The sequence below is a fragment of the Haemorhous mexicanus genome, chromosome 2 (genome assembly GCF_027477595.1).
Source record: "Haemorhous mexicanus isolate bHaeMex1 chromosome 2, bHaeMex1.pri, whole genome shotgun sequence".
Lineage (NCBI taxonomy): Eukaryota > Metazoa > Chordata > Aves > Passeriformes > Fringillidae > Haemorhous > Haemorhous mexicanus.
Window position 1 is genome coordinate 102,179,363 of NC_082342.1, and position 26,503 is coordinate 102,205,865.

The following is a 26,503-nucleotide window of genomic DNA, read 5'->3' on the forward strand; positions in this document are numbered from 1 at the left end:
AATCAATTATCATCCAATTTTAAGCTGTGAAGGAATGCCTCCTGTGCATCCACTGGAGGCTAGGAACAGCAGGTAAGTAGACTCTCCTCACAAATACTTCTTTCGTAAGTCAAAACTCACTGTCAGTGTGCTCTGCAATGCCCCATATCAATTTCTAGATACATCAAAATTAGGTCAGTTTTCTTTCTTAGGCTCTCAGACAAGTCCTAATTTTTCCTGATGACATCCCTTAGGTAACTGATACACAGACACACCATAATCACCCATCAACAGCCTTGAAAGAACAAGAAAAGGAGGGGAGCAAAGCCTGGCCCTTGCAGAAGGCTGTCCCAGAGCAGGAGTGCTCCAGTGCCAGCAGGAGCTGGCACTGCTCAGGGGCTGCTCACAGCTTCGGGGGACCAGGACTGGGCCATCCCCTCTGTCCCTGTCCCACACAAATGCCCTGGAGCAGGGAAGGGAGGGTGGGATTAGTCATCCAGTCATCTCACAGGGCCTCTTGCTACAGCCTGTCACCTCCCTAGTGCTTTCATGCCACATAATTATTCCAGTGAAGGCAGAGACTGTTTATTTTGGTTTAAGGTTTTGTGGCTTAGTCCCCACCACAGCATATGAAAAGGTTTACTAACAAATCCACCTCCACCTTTTTCCTGCTCTTTTGACCCCAGTTGTGATGAGTATTGCACTGAAAAATTGTCTCTGTTTCAAAAGGCTCAGTATAATCTGCTCATAAGTGTGCTGTCTCTTTAGACTTTGGTAGGTAACAAATGACTGTGATTAAAAGAAAGGGTCTGGTGATCTGCCAGTAGTTCTGACCAGGAGAGCAGCAATAAAGAGCCATAAAGCCAGGAAGGTTTCCAAAGGGCACAATGTTAAAGACTTGCTACAATCCAAGCACAGCCCTGTAACGATCTGCCTAAATAGCTGTCCAATCATTGTTTAACACCTTTGTATCAAACAATTAGCTCAAGAAGCTGATTTATATTAATTAGCCAATCAATATTTTTCAGTATTGTTTCTGCTGATCCTGAATTTCTAACCTTCCTGAGACTCCCATGAGTAACCCAAAAAGTTAAGCTTCATGTTATTTTTGCATTAACCTTTCAGCTGCCTTTACTTTTTATTATTATTATTACAATTATTTAATTTTTAAATTGTTTTTTTTCACACTAGCTGAAACTGAACTGTGTTGGAAATGAAAGGCAGAAACAGCCAAGAAAGTTCAGCCAAAGTGGATGTGAGCAGGATTTAAAGCCCAGGCCTGGTCACATGCTGAAGAAGAGGAGGGGGATTTCTTGGGCTCAAGGGGCTTCCACCATGCCATCAGTAAACTGTGCTGTAAACTGCTTCCAGCACAACCAGGCAAATCAGATTACTACTATTTTTGGTATGAAGTCAAAAGCTTAGGGTAAACATAGTCATCATTGTTTCTTAACTTTCAGCCAGTCTGGGGAATTGTTTGGATGTAGGTACCTGGGGCACTGCACAAAAAGAGGTGTATCTGAGAGGATAAAGAGAATGGATTTAATGTCTCTTCATTCAGCACTTCTCTGAGTACTCCTCAGGGAAGGGATTATTGATTCTATTTGTTCTGTTTTAGATGAGCACTCAGGGCATGGAAGTGTTTTATGCAAATGTTGTCTCTTAATGCAGCTGCCCCAGCACCACTGTCCTGGTAGGTAAGTACACATAAAGATCAGACTGAATCCGTACTAAAACATAGTTTGAGGGCTTATTTTTTCTTGAACCTGGCATGAACTGGAATCTTTGTTCTGAAATGTTTGTGGAGCCTGTACTGGGCTCAATTTTTTTTGAACAAAGCCTTTCAGGTCCCTGGATAAAGCCACACTAAAAATTTACATACAGAAGCTAAAAGAAGACTGTGTGAGTGAGAGTCAACACAAGCAGGAAATATTTGTGTTGAAGTCAGAGTCTGCTGTTACTAATGCTTTACCAGCCTGTAAAGGCTGGAAATGATGGTGCCTCAGAAATCCTAGAGCTGTAATTCTGGGTGAGCAATTTTATGCTGAGCAAGACAAGCAAGGCAACACATTTAAAAACCCAACATATGAATAGTCCATTTATTAAAACAAAAGACTCTTCTACCATAAGGAGGTTACAAGAGAGACTGAAAGAAAATGAATGAAAATCAATCATAAGTAACAAACACCATTGCAGAGACATACTCCTGCTGAAAAAGGTTCAAGCCTTTATCTGTGTTTTAGAAGGCAGATGAAGACATTGACCATATCTCTCTGTCTCACACACAGGGTCACAAATTACAGGAAATGACATCAAGCCACTGAGCACAGACCTAACTCCAGAGTACGCAATGATTCACACATTGACGTGGTGGTGTGAGTATTGACAATGTGGAAAGTTAGATCCGGGAAAAGTCGGATCCAGCTCTGCACATAGGAACTACCAGCCCTGGTAGATGGGAGAGCTTCTGGTTAATCTCTCGTCACTGCTGGTGTTACCTTCAGACAACATGCTTATGGCCTCGTCGGTCTGCTGGCTGTCAGTTGTCGAGATCTTCTTGGAATCATGGATGTTGCTTTGGTAGTTCACTGGTGAGGGATAGGCATTTTCCCCTGCAGCTGATGAGGACATAGATTCCCAGGGTATTTCTCTCTTTCGCCATTTCAGGTCCACTCTCCATCCCGTCCAGCCATAGAAAGCTAATGTGAAGAGAAAGCCCTGCATGGGATTAAGAACCCCCTAGGAAAGAGAAGTGCATCAGGAGTTACACCAGCAAGGAAGGCTTCATCCTCAACTCTAGCAAAATGATTTGTATGTATTAAAAACTTCCCTTTCACTGAATGATTGCTGACTTTAAAATACACTATTCGCACTCAAATAAAAATTTAGCCACTGCAGACACAAACAAATAAGAGGAAAATACCATGACCTGTTTTCCAAAATGCTGAGGCCATTAACAGTAAGCAGTAAGCACAGAATGATTTTCTAGCATGAAGTTTAGCCAGTCAATCCTTTGGTGTGTTTTTGAATTTCCCCACAAGCTCTGGACTTTTTTATTCACAAAAGCACGTGCATTTTTCATTACAAGCTAAGTCAAATATATGAGAGGAGACACTAGCATAGACAGTCCAGCTTTTAAAAATAGCAGGTATTGATCTGTCTGGAATTGCTTTAGATTCCTGAGCCACTGAAAATGTCCCTCAAAGTGGGATGGAAAAATGGGGAGAGGCACTGAAAAAGAAAATCCCAAGCGATTGCCAAAAAATTTGTCTCCGTTCCCAGTGCCATGAGAGGCTTAACAAATTAATGGCCTTAGATGCTTCTATTTTTCTCATAGGAAAAGAAGGAAATTATTTTTAGAGCCATTTTAAAGCAGACATCAGTCCCCAGACTTGACCTCTTGCTCTCCAGGTGAGCAAGGGCAGGGTCCCAGTCACATGAATGTGTTCACTCCTTGTCAGAGGAGGAGGAGGAGGTTGTATCACATCAGTTGCATCACTTAATCCTTCAATACCAAACTGCTCAAATGCTTAATTACACAAATGATCCTCAGGCCTTACATCTGTTTAACAACTCCAGAATAAATTCTCTGGGAAAATGAACCTGCACTGTCACCACTGAAAAATCCCTTGTCAAATATTCTGGTAGGAGAAAGAGGCTACAGTAAGAGATCAGCATCTCACAGCTATTTTTGGTTCCTTGTGTGAAAGATTTTTCACCTATTTGTTCTCAAATAATGATCCAAATTTCATGACATAAGATGCAATCATTCTTTATAATAACAAAAAACCCCCACCCTAGCTGCAAACAGAGAATTTCCATGAAATGCCCATTTAATTGGGAAACCTTCAGGAACTGTGAGCTAAAACTTTGCAGCTTGCATTATGGCAGAATTTAGCAAGGTGAGGACAGAAATCATAATAGTTATCTGTTGTGGATCTTAAAATGGGTAGTGATCTCTCACAGAGAGAATGCAGTAAAAAGTTGGCCTCTAGGATATTTTGGGCAAAATTTACATGTGAAAAGCCCTCCCATGGACTGTTTATTTCTTTCTCTTACTTTCTGCTTTTCTTCCTTGATTTTCAGAGTGTTTATATCCTTCAAAATCATAAACCCCACACTATACAGGTGTTATTCCACCAGTCTTACAACAGTGATTTCTAAGCCCAAGTAAAGTCACAGCTGACCCACCATGATGATCCAGGTGATCAGTGCAGCACTTCTGATGTTTTTCAGGGGCATTTCATTGATATCTGGCTGCATTTCAAGATAGAACAAAAGGGTCTCGTTGATGATGTTGGATGACCAGCTATGGCAGGAGCAAAGAAGAAAAGGACAGTTACATATGGATGTGCATGTCAAATATGCTTTACCTTCAAATTATAGAAATTAAAATCACTCTAAGGACAGTAAGATTTTTTAAATCATAGAATCCTTAAGGGTAGAAAAGACCTCCAGTAGGATCAAGTCCAAAATGGTTGGATGACTTGTTAAATCTCAATCTGAAGGACCCGTAGGTCTATGAGATCACAACCAAGGACCAGACAACTTCCTACTATCCCAGGCCTAGACAATATAAATCAATATCTCAAAAAAAAGAGATAATTTTAACTTGCTACAGAACTGTAAATTGCAGAATAAAATTGAGATGAGAAGGAAGTGTGATCTATAATGGGAATATCATGCATGCTGACTTCTTTTGCTTGTGCCTTAGAAGAGTTGTGCTCACAGACAAGGAACTCAAACATATAACACATCACATGTTGTTGTAAAAGACTGCAGGATTTTCAGCTGGAGTTAGAATTTCAGGGTTGGATTAAAGACTAACAGAATGTCCATTAAAAAACACCAAAAAGCAACACAAAAGTTGACTTTTAAATCCTTGAAAATGTTAACTATTATTTTAATAAAGGTAATATCTGTTTCCAAATAAGGATGACATAATCAAGCCTCATTCTTTGAAAGAAACTGAGTATGTTCTACACTAAATAGAGATTATAGCAAATGGCTGCAAGTTCCTATGACATCTAAAGAGTGAGAGAAGCATTTCTTCACAGTTGTACTGTGGCTTCAGAAAAGAAGCCATCAGCATTCGTGTCATACTTTCTAAGGGGTTTTATATTTGTCCTCTGCACAATTATATCTTTATCACAATGTAAAACCTCCTGCTCTCCCCTGCCAAATCTGTAGGCATCTCTTCTGTCCTATTTTGCCCCAACCTGCTGTCTTTGACTAAAGCATTCCATATTTGATTTCTGGGATGGAAGGAAATCTTCCCTATGCTTCTGAGATGAGACTGCCTCAGTCTTTCCCTCCGGTAACCTTTGAGAAAGTTTTTACACTCCAGAGCAGAGCTTGTGTTTTATTAGAGCAAAATCCTAAACCAGAGCTGTGATTTCATATTTTTTATTAGGAAAGCCCAGAATGAGACAGAATGGAAATAAACAAATGTCCCCACAATGTCCATGGGAAATTTGCCTTTCCTTTCATGCTTTTTCCCAGATAATCAAGCTGGCCACCATCCCTTAAGTTGAAATGCACTTCTGTGGTGCCTCTGGGCTCTTTCTTTCCCCAGCCCTGGGAGCTTGGCTGAACCTCTGCTCCTTATTATTTCAGCAATTTCCAGGAAGCCATGCTGCAGGATCCCTCACTGCTGTATCTCACTCCCTCCTCTGCTGGCTACCCCACCCTTCACATTGGAAACTTCACTTCCAAGCCAAGAGGACTGTTATTCCCCCAAAAAAGACAACCATTTCCTTTCAGAGCACTCCAGTAGAGTGCAGCCAAGAGAAGATAAAAGAGGCAGCCTTTCTCCCCGCTCAGCCAGTTAAAGCAATGTAACATGTATTAATACACCTGTGTATAAAGAAGTTAAGTGGGATGTAGAGACTGCTAAGTTTGGCCTTCTCATTTCACTACTCCAGAACCATTTCTTGTTGTCCCATTCTTCTCTTCCCTATCTCTTTTCTGTCCTATGCCAAAGTACTAATTTCCTGGGAAAAGAGGAAATATTTAAAAAAAAGAGAGAGAAATTATAAGAAATTTCTCACACAATCATATGGAGTTTTCCTTTCTGGCATTTCCTTATTTTCCAGTCAATATCCATGTGTTTTTCAGACATTTGAAAACTGCAGAGCACAGAGGTGGCTGCATTGTATGATCATGGTCAGAGCCATGAAGCCAGACTTAGAAGCATTTTTATTGTAAGTCCTCAGTGATGTGTTTGGTGCCAAGAGGCTCTGAGAAATGCTGATTACAGAAAGCCATCTACCAACCCACAGAGCTGGGAGCCTGCTCTACCAGACAGCTTCAGTCAATGCCCAACCTATTGGGAATTTTTTGCTATTGTTTCTTGTTGCTTTTGCTTTTCTGTTGGTTAAACATTTTGTCATTTCCTCACAGCCTTGTGAGTGATTCAGCTCCTTTGTGAGCTGGTTTAGAACTGCTTCTTCCTTAGATATCTTCCCTTCCAAGCATAAAGACAAACAAATGAAGCAACCCATCAGTCCTCACTCCTGTCCCTGACTCTCTCCCTCTGGGAAAAAGACACTTTAAAATGAAATAATGCACCTCTTACCAAATAACAAATACCAGCATAATTTTGAAGAAGCGGATCTGGATCTCTGTCCCCAGACGTCTTTCATTCTCTGTGTAAATTCCTTGTCTCCCTTTCAGTAAGGAGGCAACTGAAAAGTATACAATTATGTTCATTAATATATGCACATCTTGTTAGTTTGGGCACAAAAATCCAGAAGATAGAGGCCTGAAAAAGGGAACAAAGGAATAGATGGATTTGTCTCCAGCAGCTGTTCAGAAGCTGGAAGGACCTTTTTCAAGGAATCTCACATATAGCCTAGTATTTAGGAAAATAATTACACACAGCTGGCTTCCTAAAATAAAAGATACTCTACTATTTTTTTCCTCTCAATCCCACTGAAAATATGAAATAGTATGATCAACATTATTCTATTTCATAGCAAAAGGTAGCATGTACCTTCTATATAATGTGTGATATAATTATATGCTTATCATGTGATGTTTGAATAGAATCTTCTATCCTATTATGCACATTGTTTTTCATTGTGTCATTTATACAGCATTGGCTACACCTCTAAAACATGAAGATGGATTGTCAGCAAAAAAAATTATGCCCCATGCTGTTCATATATCACAGGGAATCTAAAAATGCAAAAACAAATATACAAAGAACAACTTATGGGAACAACATCTTAAAAGAACAACTGCTTCTTTGAAAATGGATGTGGCTGAGGGACAGAGAATGAATGGGATAAAGATTGAACAGAGGATACTTGATTTTCTCCAGCTTTTTTGTATAATTAATGTGTAGATGAATTCAGGTACTGCAAACATCCAGCAATGATCATATTGCATGCAAAGAATGCATTGAATCTGTGGCCTTTTTTCACTCTCGCTTCTTCCAAGCACTGGATAATAAATTGAACTGGAAGGTCAAGATCCCATCTGAATTGTGTACAATTCCCATCTGTTTCATAATCTCAGAAGTGACAAAATTCTGATCACATTTTATTACATTTTTTGCTTGAGGGCTGCCAAGAAGTTAAATCAACTCTCAGATCTCAGCTACTAGAATAAATTACATTCCAAAGTCAAGGTTGGTACCAAATCTCCAGTAGAGTTAAGCATCCAGGGTACATTGCCTCAAAAGCTTTAAATCAAGTAACGTGGAAACATGTTTGCCCACCTGCAGTTAGAGGTTAATAACAGAAGAGATTTTGTGTCACCAGAATTTGTCTCTAGGGCAAATTCCCCATCAAAATGGTGTCTTCATTTCCATGAGCAACTGCTTCCCACCCTCTGCTGTATCTTTATGATTTAACAAGGAGCTGTCACACATCACTGAGTACAAAGCCATGACTTCCTACAGTACTGTGTTGTTAAATAACACAGACTGATTGATGCTGGCCATTAGGAACATACCTGCTGATACTGTCCTCCTAAACAGGATTGGGTTGGCCACAAGCACTAGCAGGAGTGGGGCATAGGTTGTGATGTAATGTGGGATGGCATGTTCCAAGCCATTTTCACAGCTGAGAAGAAATCATTAAAAGATTATGCATTTTTTTCCTCACAGCTCACTTTTCTGGCTACTCTATCCATGTCACCTTCAACTTAAAAAGAAAAAAAAATAAAAAGGAATGAAGCAAACAGATGCAAAAAATATAATTTATGGACCTTTACCACCAGTTCACATAGGACATAAAGTTGATTTTAAGCATGCACTGTTAGTGGATTTTTCTCAAATTGAAAGGAAATCTAAAACCAGGAGTGGGAGAAGGTTGTCTCACAGAAGCTGTATCACAGCATGCCCAAGTGCCTGGATTGCCTGGCATGTTTCTTCTGGGCCCTCTGAAGCCCAGGCAGGTATTTCGAGCATAATCACTGAAAATAATCAGTGGGACATCCTTGGCAAAGACCAAAATGCTCAACTTTTGAGTGTCTGCCTCTAAAGCTGACCAAAAGACATTCAAGTGACCAGAGAGTGCCATGATTTCACAGTCTGTTTCCAGAGCCTGCTTACCTGGAGAGAGAGGGGTAGTAAAGCAGAGCGATCCCCTCCACGCAGAGCATCACTGCCAGGCCCCACGTCATCATGTGGTACAGCACAATGGTACTGCAAGCACCAAACACCACAGGCACAGTTAAAGATAGCTAACATCACACTTCCCACATGGCAAGGTAAAAATAGGACACTTACTGAAAAAGAGTTTTACAGACAGGAAATTGTACAGAACAGCACTGGCAATACATTAACCTAAGGAAAGCAGGTGGGTGGGGGCAGTCCTTCAGAAAAAGAATGAGCCAAGCAATTATTCAGGATTGCACATGGAAGTCCTGTCCCCTCCAGCCTGCAGGGTGGAGGGAACAAGACTTCTTCCCTGCCCTTATTGTTGAGAAGGAACCCTGAATCTTTCATTTCTGCTGCAGAGAGCAAAGTAGCTGATTAAAATTAAGAATGGAGATGAACAGTCAGATAAACCATCCTTTTGTGATTTGTAGAAAATGAAGTTTAACTTTCAGAGCTGGATACTGCTCCTGTCTTAGGGAGATTCAGATCAGTGTTTGTAGAAAGCTTTTGGTGTTTACTCTGATCTCAGAATCAAGCCCAAATACACATGTTTTTTTGGTTAACGGGATGGGGGAAGGAGGCAGGTCCCAGCTGTTTGACTGGAACTATGGGACTTCAGACTGTTTCAGTTAAACTTGATTTTGTAATGTTAACTCAAAAAGCCTCATTTTGGTTACACCTGCAGAAGAACCATATCCTTAGTATGTGACTGCTCTGTATCATCTGGGAGCAGAGTCACGTAATTCCACTTTTATCAGCAGCAACTGAAGGTTATTTTGATCTTCTAACAACCAACTCAAAAACTTTTTTTTCTGTCTGGCATTAAAGCATGGTACTTTCCAAAGAGTTTAGCCTCTGCTGTCACAGGCTTTGCAGAAAAATATATGATAAATACATATTTTTCTTCTGAGGGATTTTAAAATTGTGATCAGAAGGGCAATAATGACCACACTCCCTGAGAAATGGATAAAATAAAATATCAGAGAAAAAAAAAAAAAAACTGAATTAACTATATGAAATTAACTGCATGATGTTCAGCACTTTCCCCCTCCAAATTTTCATTTTCTGTATAACACTATTTTTTTGCTGCAAAAATCAATTTCAGATGCAGGGTAGGGACAAAAATAGTCATCTCATTGCCATAAAGTCTATAGACTACAATTTGCTCCATATTTTTCCAAAGGTTAAATGAATTCCGTTACATTTAAATAGAAGTTGGACATAAATCAGTATCTGAGCATTGCCCTGGCAATTTAAGCACTTAGAACACCACACATCCCTATCATTACCTGGTAGCTATACGAGCATCAGATGGTTGTACAAGACTCACTTATACTCTTAGGCAGCTGCAAACAGAGACATACAGAATTGGAGGGAAAAAAACAAATTCAGAGCTTTAACTCTGGTACCTCAGTCCAGCTGATCTTCTCACCACCAAGTAAGAATCAACAGCATAGCAAAACAACCACCAGAAGCCAGCACTATATAACAGCTGGATCCACATCTAGAGGGGAAAGAAGTGCCAAATGTCACAGCTGCTTCTCCAGTACCACTGGGGCAGGAAAGGGATTCAAACCTTTGGCCTGCTGATTTGTTCTAGAAATGTGTGTATTTTACAGATGAGAATATGAAGTATGAAATCTTACTCAAGGAGCAGCATTGTTGTAGCTTATGGGTCGAGCTGTAGGTAAATTGAACAGCATTTGCTTTCCCAGCTCATTTTCTGATTTAGAAAACCTGTCACTGACCTCTCTGTTCCCAACCTGAACGTGGTAAGTGAAACCCAAAGAAATTTATAGCGAGGATGCTTTAATTTTAGGTTAAAATTGCAGTTGTTTCTCAGTAGCTGAGGCATAAAAATATAACTGAGGTCAGTCATAACCACAGTGTGCCTATGCATTTGTGGGTTCTGCATGTGCTGGGTGTTTTCTCCCTGTTAAAGATGGTTATCAAGAAAAAAATTCATTAATGAGAAAATCACTCACACTCTGGAAGAATACACCTACTGAACTCCCTTAGTGATTTCTTCAATAAAAATCCAAAGCAAACAGGTTCAAGTCAAGCCAAATTCCACAGCATTCTTGAGTTGACCCCATGCATTTTTCCCATGAGCTTATATAGGAAAAGTGACCTTTCTTTGTCATTGTATATAAATTCCACATTTCTTCCCCATAGGAGCTGGCTCTTTGTAATAGTCTGGGAGTGTTTTAATGTTCATGCTATCTTTCCTCCAAGCTGTCTCCCAGTTCTTATCTGAATATCCTTTATCACAGCTCCATAGTAGCATCCTTTTACATCTGGAAATCAACATACTTGTTACTAAGCCAAACACTGATGAATTGAGATCTAGCACTCCTTCCTCCAAAAGGCAAATCAAGCTGGGAAATATTTCCTTTCACCGTGGGTGTAGACCCTACCTCTAGTAATTTGTGGCATGAATTATTCAGTATTTAATTCAAACATCATGATATTTTCCTAGTGCATAGGAGGCAGAAAATAAAATCCCAGTCTTCCTTCTAATGCACTTTACCCATAGCACTCAGCATGTAACTTCATCATCACATGTACATATTTGCTGCAGTTGGAAAATGCACTATTTACTACCCATAAACACAGATATACAAAAATAAACTGCAGTTTTCAGAAAATCCAACACACACAAAACCATCTCCAAAAATAATATAAATCAGATGCACTTAAGCCCTAAAGCTTCATATGATATCTTACTTTTTAGCTTGCTGAAGGGGTACCCCTCTGCAAACCATTCAAGGGAGATGTCTAGAAGTTTCACAATTTGCAGTTTGTATAGGCTTGTGGTTAAGAGAAATAGAACAATAGTGCTAAAAGAAAAGTAAAACAGAATCGGAAACATTTTATTAACTCTCACGAGAATACGTATGGGGAAATGAGTGGAAGAAGGGTTATTTTTCATTCCAATATAGTTGAATCTAAATTTAAAATTACTCAAATTACAGAATTTTCCTGGAGCACGAGTAAGGGAAAATAAAAATTGTGGTAGACCGCTATGCTGCTCACCATCTAACCTGAAATTGAAATGAAAAACAGTCTGCATACACTACCCTGTCATGTTTAAAAATACATTTTATGTGTTATGTGCCAGAAAGTGAAACTTGAGAAGGAATGGGTTTTGAGTAGGACATTCTTGCTAGACGATATTGAGATTGTTGGTTCTTTCTCAATGAAAAAACAACAGCATTTGCATCTAATAAGCAAAACTTAAAGATGTGCGATAGAATTGAGAATTGATAGATGTATACAATTTACATTTGTGTCCATGGCACAAAACTATCCTGTTTGAAGCCGCTTTTATATAGGCATATAAAGCACAGTGAGTTCACTTTGGCACACGTTGCTTTATTTTAAAACTACTGGAGCTGAAGAATTTTCTTTACATGCTACCTTTTCCCTTCTACATTGTAAACTTTGAATTGCAAAGCTAATACTGCTATTGCTCATGCATTAATTCATTGGGGATGCCACATGCTTATTGCATCTGGGTAAAGTGATGACCTGTCTTACTTGTCATTGTCAATGTTTTGGTAAAAATTGTGACCTTTATCCTTGTACAGTAAGCTCAAATTCTATTTCCCAGTGTTTTGAGTATAAAATTTGGAACTGAGTTTCAATGTGTACTTTTGGAATGCATTTACATTTTCTTATTCTTGCATTTTAATTCAGAAGATACTTAATTAGACTTGGCCAGATGCAGTCATTGAGATGCAGCCCGGCAATCTGAGCTGAAATCCCACATGGCAGGGACAGACCTTCTGCCAGCAGATTTGTGGCTATATTTCTCCTGCTGTCCCTCTGTGTCTAAAACCCACACACTCATGCCACAAAAGCTAATTTGAGCTACCCAAGTTGCTGGTTTCAGGAGGTCCCTGCTGCACCACACAGGCTGCAGTTTCTGACAGAGAAGACGGACAGAAAACCTCATGCTGCCAGTGCAGCTGGGGCATTGGTGATGCTGTGCCAGCACAAACCCAAACAACGGCTCAGAGCCCTTTTGGGGTTGCTTATATCCTTTTGGTTCCACGTCCCTGACTCTGGCGTACTCCACTCCCCTGGCACTCCTGTGAGGAGTGAACACCACAGAACTCGTGGGCTCAGTCTGACCCAGCTGCCCTACATCCCTGCCCACCTACAGCACCATCAGCACCCTGCCTGCTCTCAGAGGGAGGCATGAATGCACTTGCAGGGGTGTGGCAGAGGCTGAAACCGTCATATCCAGGCTCTGACTCACAGCCACATTTCCTTTTGGACACAGCAGTTTTCCTTTCAGATTCCCCCTGTGGAGGGAAGAAAGGGGGGTTGATCTCGGTACCTACCGCGCTCCCCACACAGAAAGTGGAAGGCCACACGTCAGTCCCGTTCACCACAGAAATGTTAGCTATGAAGCCTGGGAAGCCCAGCCATACACTTGACCTGAAAATCATACCTAAAGAAAAAAAATGTATTAATGCTTTGAATCTGCTGGTGTGATTTGAGTCACATGCCTTTCCCTGGCCACATATTTCACATCGCAGCCCAGATTTTGTGCGTCTACAGGAAGGCGACGGCTGCAGAGGAGCACAGCAGGGACAACTGTGTTATTTAAATGTCAGTGTGATCATTCAGGGAAAGTAGCCCCAAGAGCTGGAAGCTGCTGGGACTTAAAAGTTACATAGATTAGGATCTCACTTGGAGATGCTGTCACATGCTTCCCTAACATAAACTGGGTAGAATTTAAGAGAAACACTAAATAACTGTTTACCAGCATATATTCATACACTAATATTCTCTTCTCTATAAAACCCCCTACTGCAGAAAAAGAGTTATTTTTCATTTTTGTCTGCCTTCCTTTTAAAAGCAGCCCTTTTCCTCTGTCACAGGACTGAGAAAAAGCAGCGCTTCTGAATTAGGTAACAACAATGCTGTTTTAAAAAATGAACTTAGAGTTTGTGAGTGAGGTTTTCTAGGTTTGCTTGAAATAAAGCACCAACAGGAAGCAGAACAAAATGACCAGGTTTCCCACCAAGAATAAACTGTATTAGACTCACCCACTGAAGTGAGTCTAATACAAAACCAACAATGGATAACTGGTTTGAGTTTGCCAGTGAAAGAGGAAGAGAGAAAAATAACTTTGTCTATTGTTGGCTTCATCTGACTGAAAGGACCTTTTCCAGGTGCATGCACATATGTATTTTCCATATCTCTTTCTTTATTTCCTTTATAATTGGTTTAGTATTGGTCCTTATTAGGTACTGTGAGGTAACCTGGCTGGGTGTGAAAGGGGAAGAGAAATGAAACACAGAGACACACAGACACACAGATACACAGACTCAAACACAGCCCCCAGCAGTGTGACAAAACACCACTACTTCTCTTACCTAATGTGAGGGGGGAAAATGCTACTGTAGAAACAAACTTGTCCTGTATTTTCATAGCACATATCATGACAATTTATACTCAATTTGACAGTAAATGACTGATGCGAAAAATTACCAAATGACTGATGGGACAGCTCAACATATACTAGTTTTATTTTGACTCACTCATTCTGTTTTAGCCTCCACTGGTTTATTCCTCCAGACTATCCACCAGGGTCTGGGCAGCAGGTTGCCCTTGATAAGGTAGCTTTACTCACATTTCAAAAGCCTGTGTCCAGCATGATCTGTGTGCAGCTGCAAGTCAAACTCATTTTCTGCCAATGTGATGTGCCCAGAGAAGCAGCTGGCACATGAGCAAGAGGCACACTTGGTCCACAGGGATTTGAGGGCATAGAGGACAGTGGTTTTCAAATGCAGTCCTATGGATTGGCTAAATGTCTGATGTCAGGTTTATTTTCCAATGTGCAGCCTCACATCCACTTTTATGCCTTATTCTGAGAAGCAGCTGCCATTCTAGATTTTAGTTTGTTTTAAAGCAGAGATTTTGGTGTAGATTTGCCAGGAACTTTCACTTCCACAGTATAACTATTAAACAAGAACCTTCTCCCCAAGGACCCATAATTTCCTGATCTCACTTAGTCCAAATCTTCCTGTGAACATAAACTGCATGCTTCCTTCAAAAACCTCTGCTGTCCACTCACCAGCTTCTGAGGTCTGTGGCACCTCAGAGCAGAGAGAACCTGTTACAGCAATGGCAAGGACATCAAGCTGGCACATACCTAAGCCTCCGAGGATGTCACAAATGGAGATAAGGAGAAGGATGGTGGAGGAGGAGGAGGCTTTGGGCATCTTCCGTGGGCTCTGTCCCTTCTTTGGCAGGAGCTGCAGGATGGTCAATAGCAAGCTGATGGAGGCACTGCCAATGCAGACTCCACAGAAGACTTCAGGCTGGAAGTTCATCACCAGCTGTGTAGCTGCATCCCGGTTTGGGCAGCAGTAGGTTTCTAACCTTGGAGAAGCCATGAAACGTCCAACTGGTGGAGGGGCCCCACGAGCAGAAGAAAATGCTGCTGCTTCCCCAAGGCAGCATTCACTTTTTCTTCACCCTCCCCATTAGACCTCGGTGGTGAGAATCACGCGATTGATGGATCATGTGCTGCTGCTGCTGCTGCTGCTGGAAGTAAATCCCCTAGAGCTGCCTTTCTCAGCCTCTCCTAGCAAGGAGATCAGATCCGAACAAGAAACCACAGTGTAATCTGAAACATGCCCCATGCTCGCTCAGAGCCATTGGCAGCAGTTCACTCACATATTTCTGCTTGCACAGTATGTGATACAGGAAGACTTAAACTCATCAGAGCAGTGAAGATGGTTTAAAAAAAATAAGGATGCAGATACCAAAGTGGAAGCATTACACTTTAATTGTGTTACTCTTTAGCCCCATCCCACACAGCACCCTTTAATTACCTCAAATTAATTGAAAAGATGAGTCCAGACACAAACAGTCCCAGTCTTTACAGGGAAGAGCAGGGATATAAACCCACACCCTAACCCAAATCTCAGTCTGAGTGATCCAACCCACCCATCTATGTAAATAAAATCAGAAACATGATACCCTATCACTGTAGAAAGAGATTACACTCAGGAAGAAAATATTAACCTCATCCTATTTAAATTGCAAGCACAAAAAAATCCTCTTTTTAGTCAGTACTGTCTGCATTAGATCAGCTTGACAGGGAAAATTCCAGGACTTAGGATTTCTCAATAACATATTTCTCTGTCTCTCTCTCTCTTTTTTTTTTTTTATTTGTTAAGGATTTAATATGAAAACAAGAACTTGACCTGCAATAGTTGTTTTTCCTTTATAAGCTTGACAATATCTTTTATAACAGGGGTCCTGCTAGATACAGCAGCAAATAAATACAACCATAAACACAAAAAGTAATTCCTCTCTTTAAACTAAGTCTCAAACTCCCTGTATCGGCCCTCACCCTTCCAGAAAATTTGTTAATAGGGACACATTCAGGAAATACAGGAGGGAACATTGCCAAAAGACTCAAAGTCATCAGCATGCTAAATAACACAGTCATGGATTTTATAATTAGTCCCTATAAGAACAAATGACCTAACCTTTTTTATTTTTCCCCAATGGTCTGGTTTTTTTTTTGGCAGAAATTATGAGGGGCTAGTGAATGACAGTGGAATGTTTTGTGTGTAGTGTTTATGAACACAGTGATTTTGCCCTCAGCAGGGAAACCAGCTGCAGCCCTGGGTGAAATGGTATCTGCTGCATACACTGGCCAAGAAACCTCATACACTCAATCGCAGCAAAAGAACAAACTCCACCAAGCTCATCAGCCTGCTGGTGGGGGCTGTGCAGCCTCCCAGCGCTGGACAGTGGTGGCAGGGCTGTGGTGGCAGGGCTGAGGGGGCAGCTGGAGCCCAAGCTGCCAGGCCTGATGTGTGTCCACCCATCCTGCTGCCGCGGGACTCCCGGGGCTCTGCTCGGGGGCCAGCCCTCGAAGAGCAGGGTGTCAGCCTGCAAAGCCAGACTCCTGCACGTGGATGGCCATACAGCAACAAGGTGTCTGGGCTCCTGCTGCAGTCAGCTGAGATCTTAGGCAGCCAAGCTTATGGTCTAGACTTTGCCTAGAGAGCTGTTCAGATCTTTTGAAAATAAATGCACAGGGTGAGCTGAGGAGGCTCCAGTGACCATAATGTGAATTTAGGCATTCATGTCATCAAAGGCTCTGAAACACAGGCTGTTGAGCTGAATGTTTTGCCAAGTGTTTTTGATGCTTTCCAGCAGCAAGAGATTTCCCTGCTCCTTGGATGAGGACAGGTGAGTGAGCTGGATGTTGCAATCCTACAGTTTGTTGCTACCATGTATACAAAAACATATTGGGGACAGAAAGGTTGCAAAATCAGATTGCTCTGCTCCAGAAATATAAACTTGTGCTGAGGTTGTCAGTACAAGGCTCTGTCATCAGAACAAGCCTGGGACTCCTCAGACTTTATTCCACCTCTGCTAGAGCAGTATTGCATGGAGTTGCCACATTTCTGTCAAGATACTGTGTTGAAACCTACCTGGCTACTAAAGAATTAAGGAATTCTGGTCCACAGAGACAGATTATTATTTTAAATTAAGCCATTGTATGCTACATATACAACTCAAAGACATATAAATGAAAAAAAAGTTTGCTCTAATTTGAAGGAAAATGTATATTGCTTGGCTTATACTTAGAAGAGCAAAACTTTGAAATAAAATGTTTAATAGAAGACTTTCATTCTGACTATCAGTTTCTAAAATTGCTCCCTTCGCTACTTCTGTAGCCTTTTTCTTTCTTTCAAAAATTTGAAAAGCATGTCAAATCATTATCCTGGTTGTTTGTTCTGGCTTACAGATAGGAATGTTTTGTGTATTTTGCTTTTTCTGCTTATTGTTTGTTTTCATTGATCTTGACTGTGATCTACTCTGCCGGTGTGGATTTACCATTTTATTATTATAACTTCTCTCTCCCTTTTTTTTTCAGTCACTTTGAAAGTACTTTCATTCCTCAATTGTACTCCTATACTCTGGAGATTAATTTTTTATATGTCTCTTCTTTTCTTGCCACAGTTTTGCCAGCTGTGCACCTCCTTTTATTGCTTTACTCCTCTGAGAGGAACATTGGTTTTTAACTCTTCTCCTGGGTTCCTTTCTTCCTGTAATTTCTCAGCATTTGATTTCATAGTTTCTTCAGAGGGAGTATGTGGTTTTTATTGGAAGCAAAGCACATGACCTGTAGCACACCAAATGCAAAAAGAAAAATTTAGTGACCCTTGAATGCACTGATACTTACCATGATAGAAGTAGAGGTGTCTAAAATATGCTAACATTTGAGGCTGAGTGGGAGATGCATCTACCAAATTAATGAGCCATGCAACACCTCAGCTGGTAAGAGCTAGCTAGTCTCTGGTTCTCACTGCTGGGCTCAAAGTACAGAGAGTTAGAACAGTCAAAGAAATTCAAAGCTGGTTTGGCAGTCTTATACTCAAGATTAATTTGGCTTCTTGTGATTATGAAAATTAGAGGATAAAAGCTGGGGACAAAGGCAAAGGAGGCAGAAAAGTAGTGAAACAAATAAGAGAATATTTATTTTGTCTTGTTAAGGACATTTATTTAGTATTCTACAAAACTTTCATCATTCTACATGTCCTAATTCCCTACTCTCTGGAGTTATTGACACAATTCCCACTTCTGCCAGTGTACAAGAAAGGCAGACATGGTATGTCTCATTTCTGCACTTAGACAGGATCTCAACTAAGCAAATGATGTAGCTTGGAGACAACCATTAGCACATATACAAGAAATACTAAAAAAACCCCTCCTGGCATTGCAAACAGCAATCAATCACACTCACAACATAAATACAACATTGCACAACACTGCATAACACTGGAAATTCCAGTCACGATTTTCGACATTGGCAACAGTGTGCTTAAGGATGAGAACAATACTGTGTTCCTTTGGAAACAGCTATGTGCTCCATCCTTTTAGAAATACCTACTCACTCTCTTCTTGGACTCAGAACACAATGTTTCATCCCAGTCTGTGACCAACTTTAAGATGAAACGCTGGCTTGCCTGCTTCTAAGGGAAAACAACGGGTTTACAAAAATATGACAGGCATGCACTTCTGTTGTTAAGGAGTGTGGGTATGGCTTATGTTTGAGTATGCAGCTGCACATACTTTAATCGCTGTTTTAATTAAGTCTGGGACTACAGCACTGGTTTACAAAGGAAAAGGAAATTTGTGGATATAGAGACAGAGGATAGTTTGGTTTTGTTTATGTGTACGGTTCAATGCATCACTGCCTGACAGGTCCCAGTGAAGATCTTAGCTAACTCACAAATGTAAGAGCTGTACTCTGTCAAAGTTCAGGATCTCATAGTCTTTTACACATTACCCGACATAACATTTCCCAACTGAAGAAAGCTAGGTCTGTCTTCAAGCTCAATGGATGCAGTTATGATCTCTGCAACAGATCCTGCAAAATGCTCCTTAAACAAATCTTCCACATGCTTTAGCACCATTCTTTATTTTATCCACCCAGACCTCCTGCAATTAGATTTCATTTGGAAAAAACGGTGAGACACGTTCGGCCCATAATTAACTGTACTAGTTTTTAAAAGGTAATTTTAAACATTTAATTTAGTGCATAACTGAAATGAATAGAGAAATTCACACTCCATTCTTGCTATCTCAAGTTTTCTGTAAAATTAGGGATCTTGGAACAATAGTGATACTCAAGGTGTAACATTTTATAACAGATTGTAACAGCTACTGCCTCCATTGAAACTACTGAAAGAAAAACAGAAGAATCGCTTTCCTTCCCTCTGTCTTTTAAATACAATTATAGAATTGTAAAATAATAATTTACTTTTAAAGATAGTGAATATTAATTTCAAAGGCTGAGGATAAATGTATAAAGGTAATAGTATTTGAGTTCTTTTCTCAAAGAATAAAAACATAAATATATTAAATGAATGTGCGCTTGAGCATCTAAATAACTGTGTGTCTTTGACTGATGAAATCAAGTTACTTGTATTTTATTGACTTACCACATACCTTCTTCAGGGAAATGTTACCTTATCTGGCTTTTGTGAAGAAACATACACAAATTAGTTCTTTAAACTGTACCTCTAATGTATTTAAATTAGCAAACAAGATTTATACAGATGAAGTACAAAATAACTGAGTAGAAAAACATGTCCATAAAACTGAACAGAACTATTTTTGCTTAGAGATTAGAAGAAAAAAAATTCCCCAATTCTCTAGGCCAATGCTGAGAATATTACAGTCTTTGAACTTGCATTGAGATGGATTTTTGTGGCCAGCCTCATTTCTCAACAAATTCCACCCTTAGTCATGGTCATCATTACACTATTTCACAGAGTAAAAAGATATCCCAGTTTCAGCCCGTGTAATAAAGAGACTTTGTCCCACACCTATGCACACTACAAGACACAGTTAGTATAGGAACTGATTGATGAAGAAGACTGTGAAAAGAAAGAATATTATATCTCACACACTGTGATACTGAAAATTGGACAGTAATGTTTGTAGGCATGTACCCCAGCCTACAAAAGTTGAATGTCTATCCTGTCCTCAGTGTCTTCCAAAGGAAGAATAATTTCCCTCAGAAGAAATTAGGTAGGACACTCTTATGTCCTCGATACAATTGCTAGATGGTTGGATCTTGTTAGATTACATCTCCCACCACCCAGTAGTTATATTTTCGAAGCCCATTAGCAGAAAAAACTTCTCTTATAAAACCTGTGTCCTCAGACCAGTCTATGTAATCTAATCAAAGTATACTTCAGCACTAACTTCTCTATTCTTACAGTGCAAGAACTCTCCAAAGCTCTGTTGAATTGCAAAAAACTCAGTGTACCATAGCCAATTAGATGGTCTTATTGGACACTGTGAGCAAGTGTAACTGAAGGGAAATCAGACAAAATGTACAGTCCAGGTCCAGACCACAGACACCAGTCAATGTTCCTCTTGGAAACCCCATGAGCACTGGGTTTTTTAACTCAGCAGTGGTTGCATGGCCAGCAGTCAGACCTGCAGCATTCTGGGAATGGGTGAAGGAAAGTTTCAACCTTTGATTCTACAAATTGTTGTCTTGAAGTCTCTGAAATGAGCAGATAGCTAAAAACACAGCTTAGCTTGCTCAGCGAATCCAGAGGAAACGCAGTAATAGCAGCAGAAACATTGTAGTGCAGAAAGGATTTGTGATCCATTCTTTTGACTTTTCTACTCTTTAGAATTAAAGACCACAACTTCATTGTCAGAGGTGGACTTCACAGTCCAGGGTGGAAGAAGTAATGAGCATCCAAGTATTTTACTGGATATACATTTAGGTGAGCAATATAGCTACATTATACTTTTATATTACTGCTTGGGTACATCAGCTACTTCTATTAGTCAGCTTCCTGTGAGCACAATTCCAAGAAATTGATTGGTCCTAAAACAGCTTCAGAAAAGCAGTGTTCTGAGAATAATCCTCTGTGTACCTTTCATACTGTACAAATTCAGACCTTCAAAAGAAATTAAATTTCGAGTTTCTGACAGGATCTATGTTAAAAAAGAAGATGGGCAATATAACACCACCCAAAAGCTGTTTTCTCAGAACTTTATTAACAATGCTCCATTGCCATGAGTTTGCTTTGCACAAAATTCAGGCTAAGGAAACAGTACCTGCCACAGCCTCATCCTTTCTAAGCCAAACACCAGCCAGGGAAAGCTAATCTAAATGTTGCACTTTTTCTCATGTGTATGACTTGGAAGGATTCCCTCAAATATCCTATCAACTGCTAACAGTTCTGTTTGCAGAACTGAGAGGAGACCACCCCTATGCCTTTAGCAAAAAGGGGCATAGCAGTCTGGGAGGAAGTGTCATGCATAGAAAGAACTTCTGCCCCCTGGACTCCTGGGCATGCCCAAACCAGCCTTACATCATCCTTAATATCACCATATTCATGCAATATCCTGCATCTGCCACTGCTGGACCACAGCCTCTTGAGCGAACCTGATGCTTTAGGGCAAACTCCTATGGCACTGCAACAAAAAAAGAACAGGTACTTCATGCCTTATGCATGCTTAGATGGACTCTCACAAGGTTCTACATCCTATGACCTTCACCTGGACATGGTACATGTCCTGTGTAATCAAGCTAAGGGTAGAAAGGTCAGTTGTAATGCAGGAACTGTGTCTGTTTATAGAAAGCACTGAGAGATTTATTTATACATGGCTGATAGGCAGAAAAAGGTCTGTTTGGGGCTAGCTAGCAAATGAAGACAAAGTCCAAGTGAAAAATACCAGATTACAAGGCTTTTGTCTGCTCTCATGCATACTCCAGCCTCTTGCTATTTATCTTACCTTTTAAAAGCCTTTGGAGCATTCTCTCCACAAAGAGTATTTGAAATCCTCCCTTTGCATTTTCCATTACCATCTTGGCTCCATTGACCATCTTCAGCAAGTACAGAATTTAGATATAACATGCTGTGATATCAGAGTTTAAAGGCATTAAAGACTCCTGCTAGCCTCTGAGATTATCCCTCATGTACTTAAAATGGGTCAGTGTTTTATAGTACATGAGAGTAAGTGGCACAGTACAGTTCGTACAGAGAATGTTATCATGTAACACGAGTTATCAAAGAAGATGGACCATGAAAAGCACTCCCTAATGTACCATGATCAGAAACTTGGTAGCAAGAATAAATATTACAAATGATGCTTCACTGAAATGATGAAACTTCATGAAGCAAAAAAAATTCCCAGGTTAATGAAGCTGCAATGTACATACATATGATCAAATGCAGCTATATAGTGTATATATGCATATGCTGCTGGACTCTCTTCCACAACTAAAAAAGCCTTAGGGCCTCACAGTAATGGTCCCTGGCCCACATCATCCCCCAATCCGTGTTCAAGTGCTGCCTAGTCAGCCTGCTGACAATGAAACAGTATGGACTGCCACATACCAGTATTTCAGCCTCTGTACTCTTGCTCTGCTCTTTGGTTTCTCTGTAAAGTGGTATTCAGAGATGTAATATGACTTGAGTAAGGGCTTTAATGTAGGAACTGGAAAGGGAACAGATACACTGATACCAGAGAGACTATGGCCCAAGGGAGGACTTAACTTGTGCCTGAACTTGACTACAAGCTGAAAACTACATCTCCAGGGAAAACTGGTTACCTATTCACCTCCTCTTGCTAGGTGTATGCTATCTTCTGACTCTGCAACCAAATGAGAAATTGCCCTTTTCTTTGATTTTCAATCTTTTTATCATGCAGCGTTGTGAAAATTATAAATCCTTAAGAAGGCTATGGATTATAGGAATCTGTGTTAGACTCACCTCCCTTTTCTTGTCTGCAGGTCAAATAGGTCTCAAGATCTGAGTCAAGAATATTATCTGTAGCAAATTGTCATATTTTTTTTCTCTTGGACATTCACAGCCTCAGTTCTCAGCCTTCTTCCACAGTTCATGTTGTCACCTTCAGAAAATTGCTCTGAGGTACAAAGCTTATGTACTGTGAGAATAAGAGAGAATTGAACAAAGTTTGAATCCAAATCATCATGGGATACAGAAATATCTGAGCATCATCTGAACTGGTATTCTTGCATGAATTTCATCTTTATAGAAAACTCTAGATAAAGAACACAGATTTTATTTTAATTGTAAAGAAATAAAGATTTCATCAAGTATTTGAGTTATATATATCTGAAAGGTTGAGAACTTCTATGGTTTTCTCCAGCACTAATTATGTTCTGATGAAGCCTTACTTGCAATACAGGAGAAACAAGACACTTGGGAAAGGTTTTTAAGGTGCCTAAATCAGAGACATCCTGCTGGAACTTTACCACATGGTATTTTTTGTTCTGGGAAAATGGGTAATTTGTTGGAATCAAAGTGTTTTGCAGAAGAGCATGATTATGCTGAATCCATCAGAAGCAGCATGGCAGGTTTCCAAAGGAAAGCCTCCTGGTTCCCAGATATGCCAGGATGTCTGTCTGTCGGGCTGCTACTCAACCTGTTTCTCCAGGTTCTCAGGACTTTCAGACTCCACAACAGACTGCCAGCAGCTTGACAAACCTTGAACTACTTGATCAAAAAATCCATCCACTTCTGTTGCAGGAACTTCGTATCACTATTTCAGTTGCTTTGGTCTTTGTGATGATAATTTTCAAAGACATTATGGCTGGAAACAAGAAAGAGCTTCAAGCTACTGTGGAACTAGTAAGCTACAGTCTAACCACTATTACTGAAATGTGGTGAATATGAATTGCATGACTGGAGGGCTGCCATCAGTGGCTGTAAACTCAGAAGGGACAAGCAATGAAGATGTAGTACATATCACAAAGGAATCATCTACAGTGAGGATGGTGAGGCGCAGGAACAGGTTGCCCAGAGAAGCTGTGGATGACCCATCATTGGAAGTGTTCAAGGCTGGCTTAGATGGGGCTTTAAGCAACCTAACCTAGTGAAAAATGTCCCTGCCCACAGGGCATTGGATTAAATAATCTTTTAAGGTCTCTTCCAACCATTCCATGATCCTGTATTTCTCTCAGAATATGTACCATGGCTTTTCTCTTTTGGCATCTGAACTCAAATTGTCAATGTACCATGCATGCTCCAGGGCATCAGCCTTTGATTTTGTATGGCTGAGGCAGAGGCACTTTGTCTCTTCACCAGCCTGTTGATGTTTGGTGGTTAGCTCCAGAAGGGCTGGTAACAAAGTGGGAGGTTGTAAAGGCTTACCTCACCTCAGTTCTTTACTCTGTAACTATGGGTCAGGAGCCTCTACATCTCACAAATTTCTTGGCTTCTGGGGAAAAAAAAAAAAAAAGCCCTCCTGACACTGCAATGTCCAGCACAAGGAATGGCCTCAGGACTGAGAGTAAACCAGCCTGTTCTAGAGCCAATATACAGGTATCCAGTGCAATTCACTGTAAGGCGCCATGCCTTAAGGAAAAGATATGTTTTGTACAGCCACAAAGGTGAAACAGGCTGTGCCTTAACATCATACTGTGCCTGTTCAAATAAAATCATGCCACAAAGTAATTTATTCACAGTTTTCATAATCTCAGTGACTAAATAAGGAACAGAGAGTTTTAATATGTGCAACAGAAAGAATGGAGGTTGAATAAATTCTGAGAACAAAATTTCACTTGAAATTGTTAATTAAGCTTCAAGTACCAAAGTAGGATGACATGAAGTACTATGGGAGGAGACTGGTTTACTGCAGAAAGCTTTTGTTTCACAGGGCAGGGACACACAATCTGGGGATGTGGGAACCATCTCTTAATACAAGTCTGATAACCCCTTCTGCACAGCAGGAGAAGGCTCTTGGGTAACTTTTGTGTATCACATTGAAGTATCTTCGATACATGTATCTTTGGCACACATTTTTACACTAAGGGACCCTTTTCATACTTTGTTGGTAATAGCTGCATCATTCTCTATCCTCAGTGTGAAAAAGTGGTCTGTTACTTCCCTTGATATATTTATGGCACCCTGATGTATCTTGCATTTCTACCTTCTATCGGTAACTTCTGTATGCTCAGAAAACATTTGGCAAGAGAAAAAGCTGAGGATTTGGTCACTGAGGATTTTGCTAGACAAATGCAGTTATCATTGGTTCTCTTATTACACAGATGAAAAGTAATATTTTAGAATCCATTCAATAAGTCCTTTATTCTTTATGACTATTTGAAACCTTATGAAAGCTGTCAGGAGCTGCAGAAATTCAAGGAATAAAATTATCACAATATTTTAAGAAGAGTAAAAGTATAAATCTCCAGCTGAGTTCTGAATAAGCTTCAGATTTCACAGAGAGGGAGGATATAAAAAAAATTGAGAGAAATTTGACCAATATGACAAAAAATATCTCCTTTGTTGCTTTGGCTGCTCAAACGTGTATGAAGAGCTTTATGGTCTCTTAGTAACATTGATAACATCAAAGAATAAAAGGCAAAAAAGGTGCCATTCAAGATAAGGAAATCTGATTTCTGAACTGTCAGCCACAAACAGAGGATCTGCTTGACAAAAACTTCGTCAGACTATCAGGTTCTAAGCAAGCATTAGCTATAAACTTGTTCTTTACTGAGGTCTCTCTTAACCAGGACTGTGAAAGCTTTGGTCACTGAGGCTTTTGTTGGACACATACAGTTTTCATTGGTTCTCTTATCACACAAATGAAATTAAATATTTTAGAATCCATTCAATAAATCCTTTGTTTAATATGTGCAAAGAATGGTGGTTGAATAAATTCTGTAGAACAAAATGCCTCCTTTAGGCAACTGCTTTCCCAAGAGCTACATGTCCACATCTTCCACTGATGTAATTACAGTAGCAGAATTTGAGAGTTTGCAATAGCTGCCAGTTCCTGATTCTAGATTTTCCAGTTTTAAAATCTGTGCTCAGATTTCTTCATCATGCTTCAATACTGAATTTTTAAGACCTATTCTAAAAGCCAGAACAGTAATGTAAATCTTGAATGTTTATGGACAACAAAATGTTCAAGATGAAGAATTAATGTTTGGCAATTGAAAAGGGGGGGGGATGTAAACAGAGAAGACATTTTTTTGGTAGCAGTATTTGCTCTTCTCATTAATGATGTGAGCTATATTATTTCATTTTCATTTCAAGGTGCATACTTGGGGATACAGAATAGTTATTTAAACTTTAGTGTATCTTCCTTTCATTATCACACTTAGAGAAAACAAATTGCACACTGCAGCTCCTTAAAACTTACAGCTATATGTTACTGAGTACCCATTGCTGTGAAGACACTTTGATACATGTTACACAAACATAAATGAAGACTTAGTTTCAGATTCCAAGAATTGGAGACCAGACGTGGGGAAAACTACCTCTATTTCTGCTTGTCTATATGACCGAAAATAATTGCAGAAGAAATCTAACTGAGGATCTGTGAGTCATTAGACGCCTTAAATAACTTGATGCAATACCTAGG

General features: G+C 40.0%; 1 protein-coding gene across 1 annotated transcript; it reads right to left on the reverse strand.

The window, feature by feature from the left end:
* Positions 1–2,049: 2,049 nt before the first annotated feature.
* On the reverse strand, positions 2,050–15,272 carry GPR143 (G protein-coupled receptor 143). Its single transcript, XM_059839730.1, has 8 exons — positions 14,757–15,272; positions 12,937–13,046; positions 9,997–10,091; positions 8,540–8,632; positions 7,939–8,048; positions 6,557–6,665; positions 4,171–4,288; positions 2,050–2,718 (listed from the first exon to the last, which is right to left on the reverse strand). Exons 1-8 carry the CDS (start codon positions 14,998–15,000, stop codon positions 2,419–2,421), a joined length of 1,179 nt encoding a protein of 392 aa, XP_059695713.1. The 5' UTR covers positions 15,001–15,272; the 3' UTR covers positions 2,050–2,418.
* Between the last annotated feature and the right edge of the window lie 11,231 nt (positions 15,273–26,503).

What these genes read in the sequence shown, in the direction of transcription:
- GPR143 (XM_059839730.1), bottom strand. Translation starts at nt 15,000, where the DNA reads ATGGCTTCTCCAAGGTTAGAAACCTACTGCTGCCCAAACCGGGATGCA. An exon ending in AGAAGATCAGCTGGACTGAG is followed by an intron (nt 8,633 to 9,996) that starts GTACCAGAGTTA and finishes TGGTGCTTGCAG; the next exon opens with TACCATTGTGCTGTACCACA. An exon ending in TAGGAGGACAGTATCAGCAG is followed by an intron (nt 6,666 to 7,938) that starts GTATGTTCCTAA and finishes TATACTTTTCAG; the next exon opens with TTGCCTCCTTACTGAAAGGG.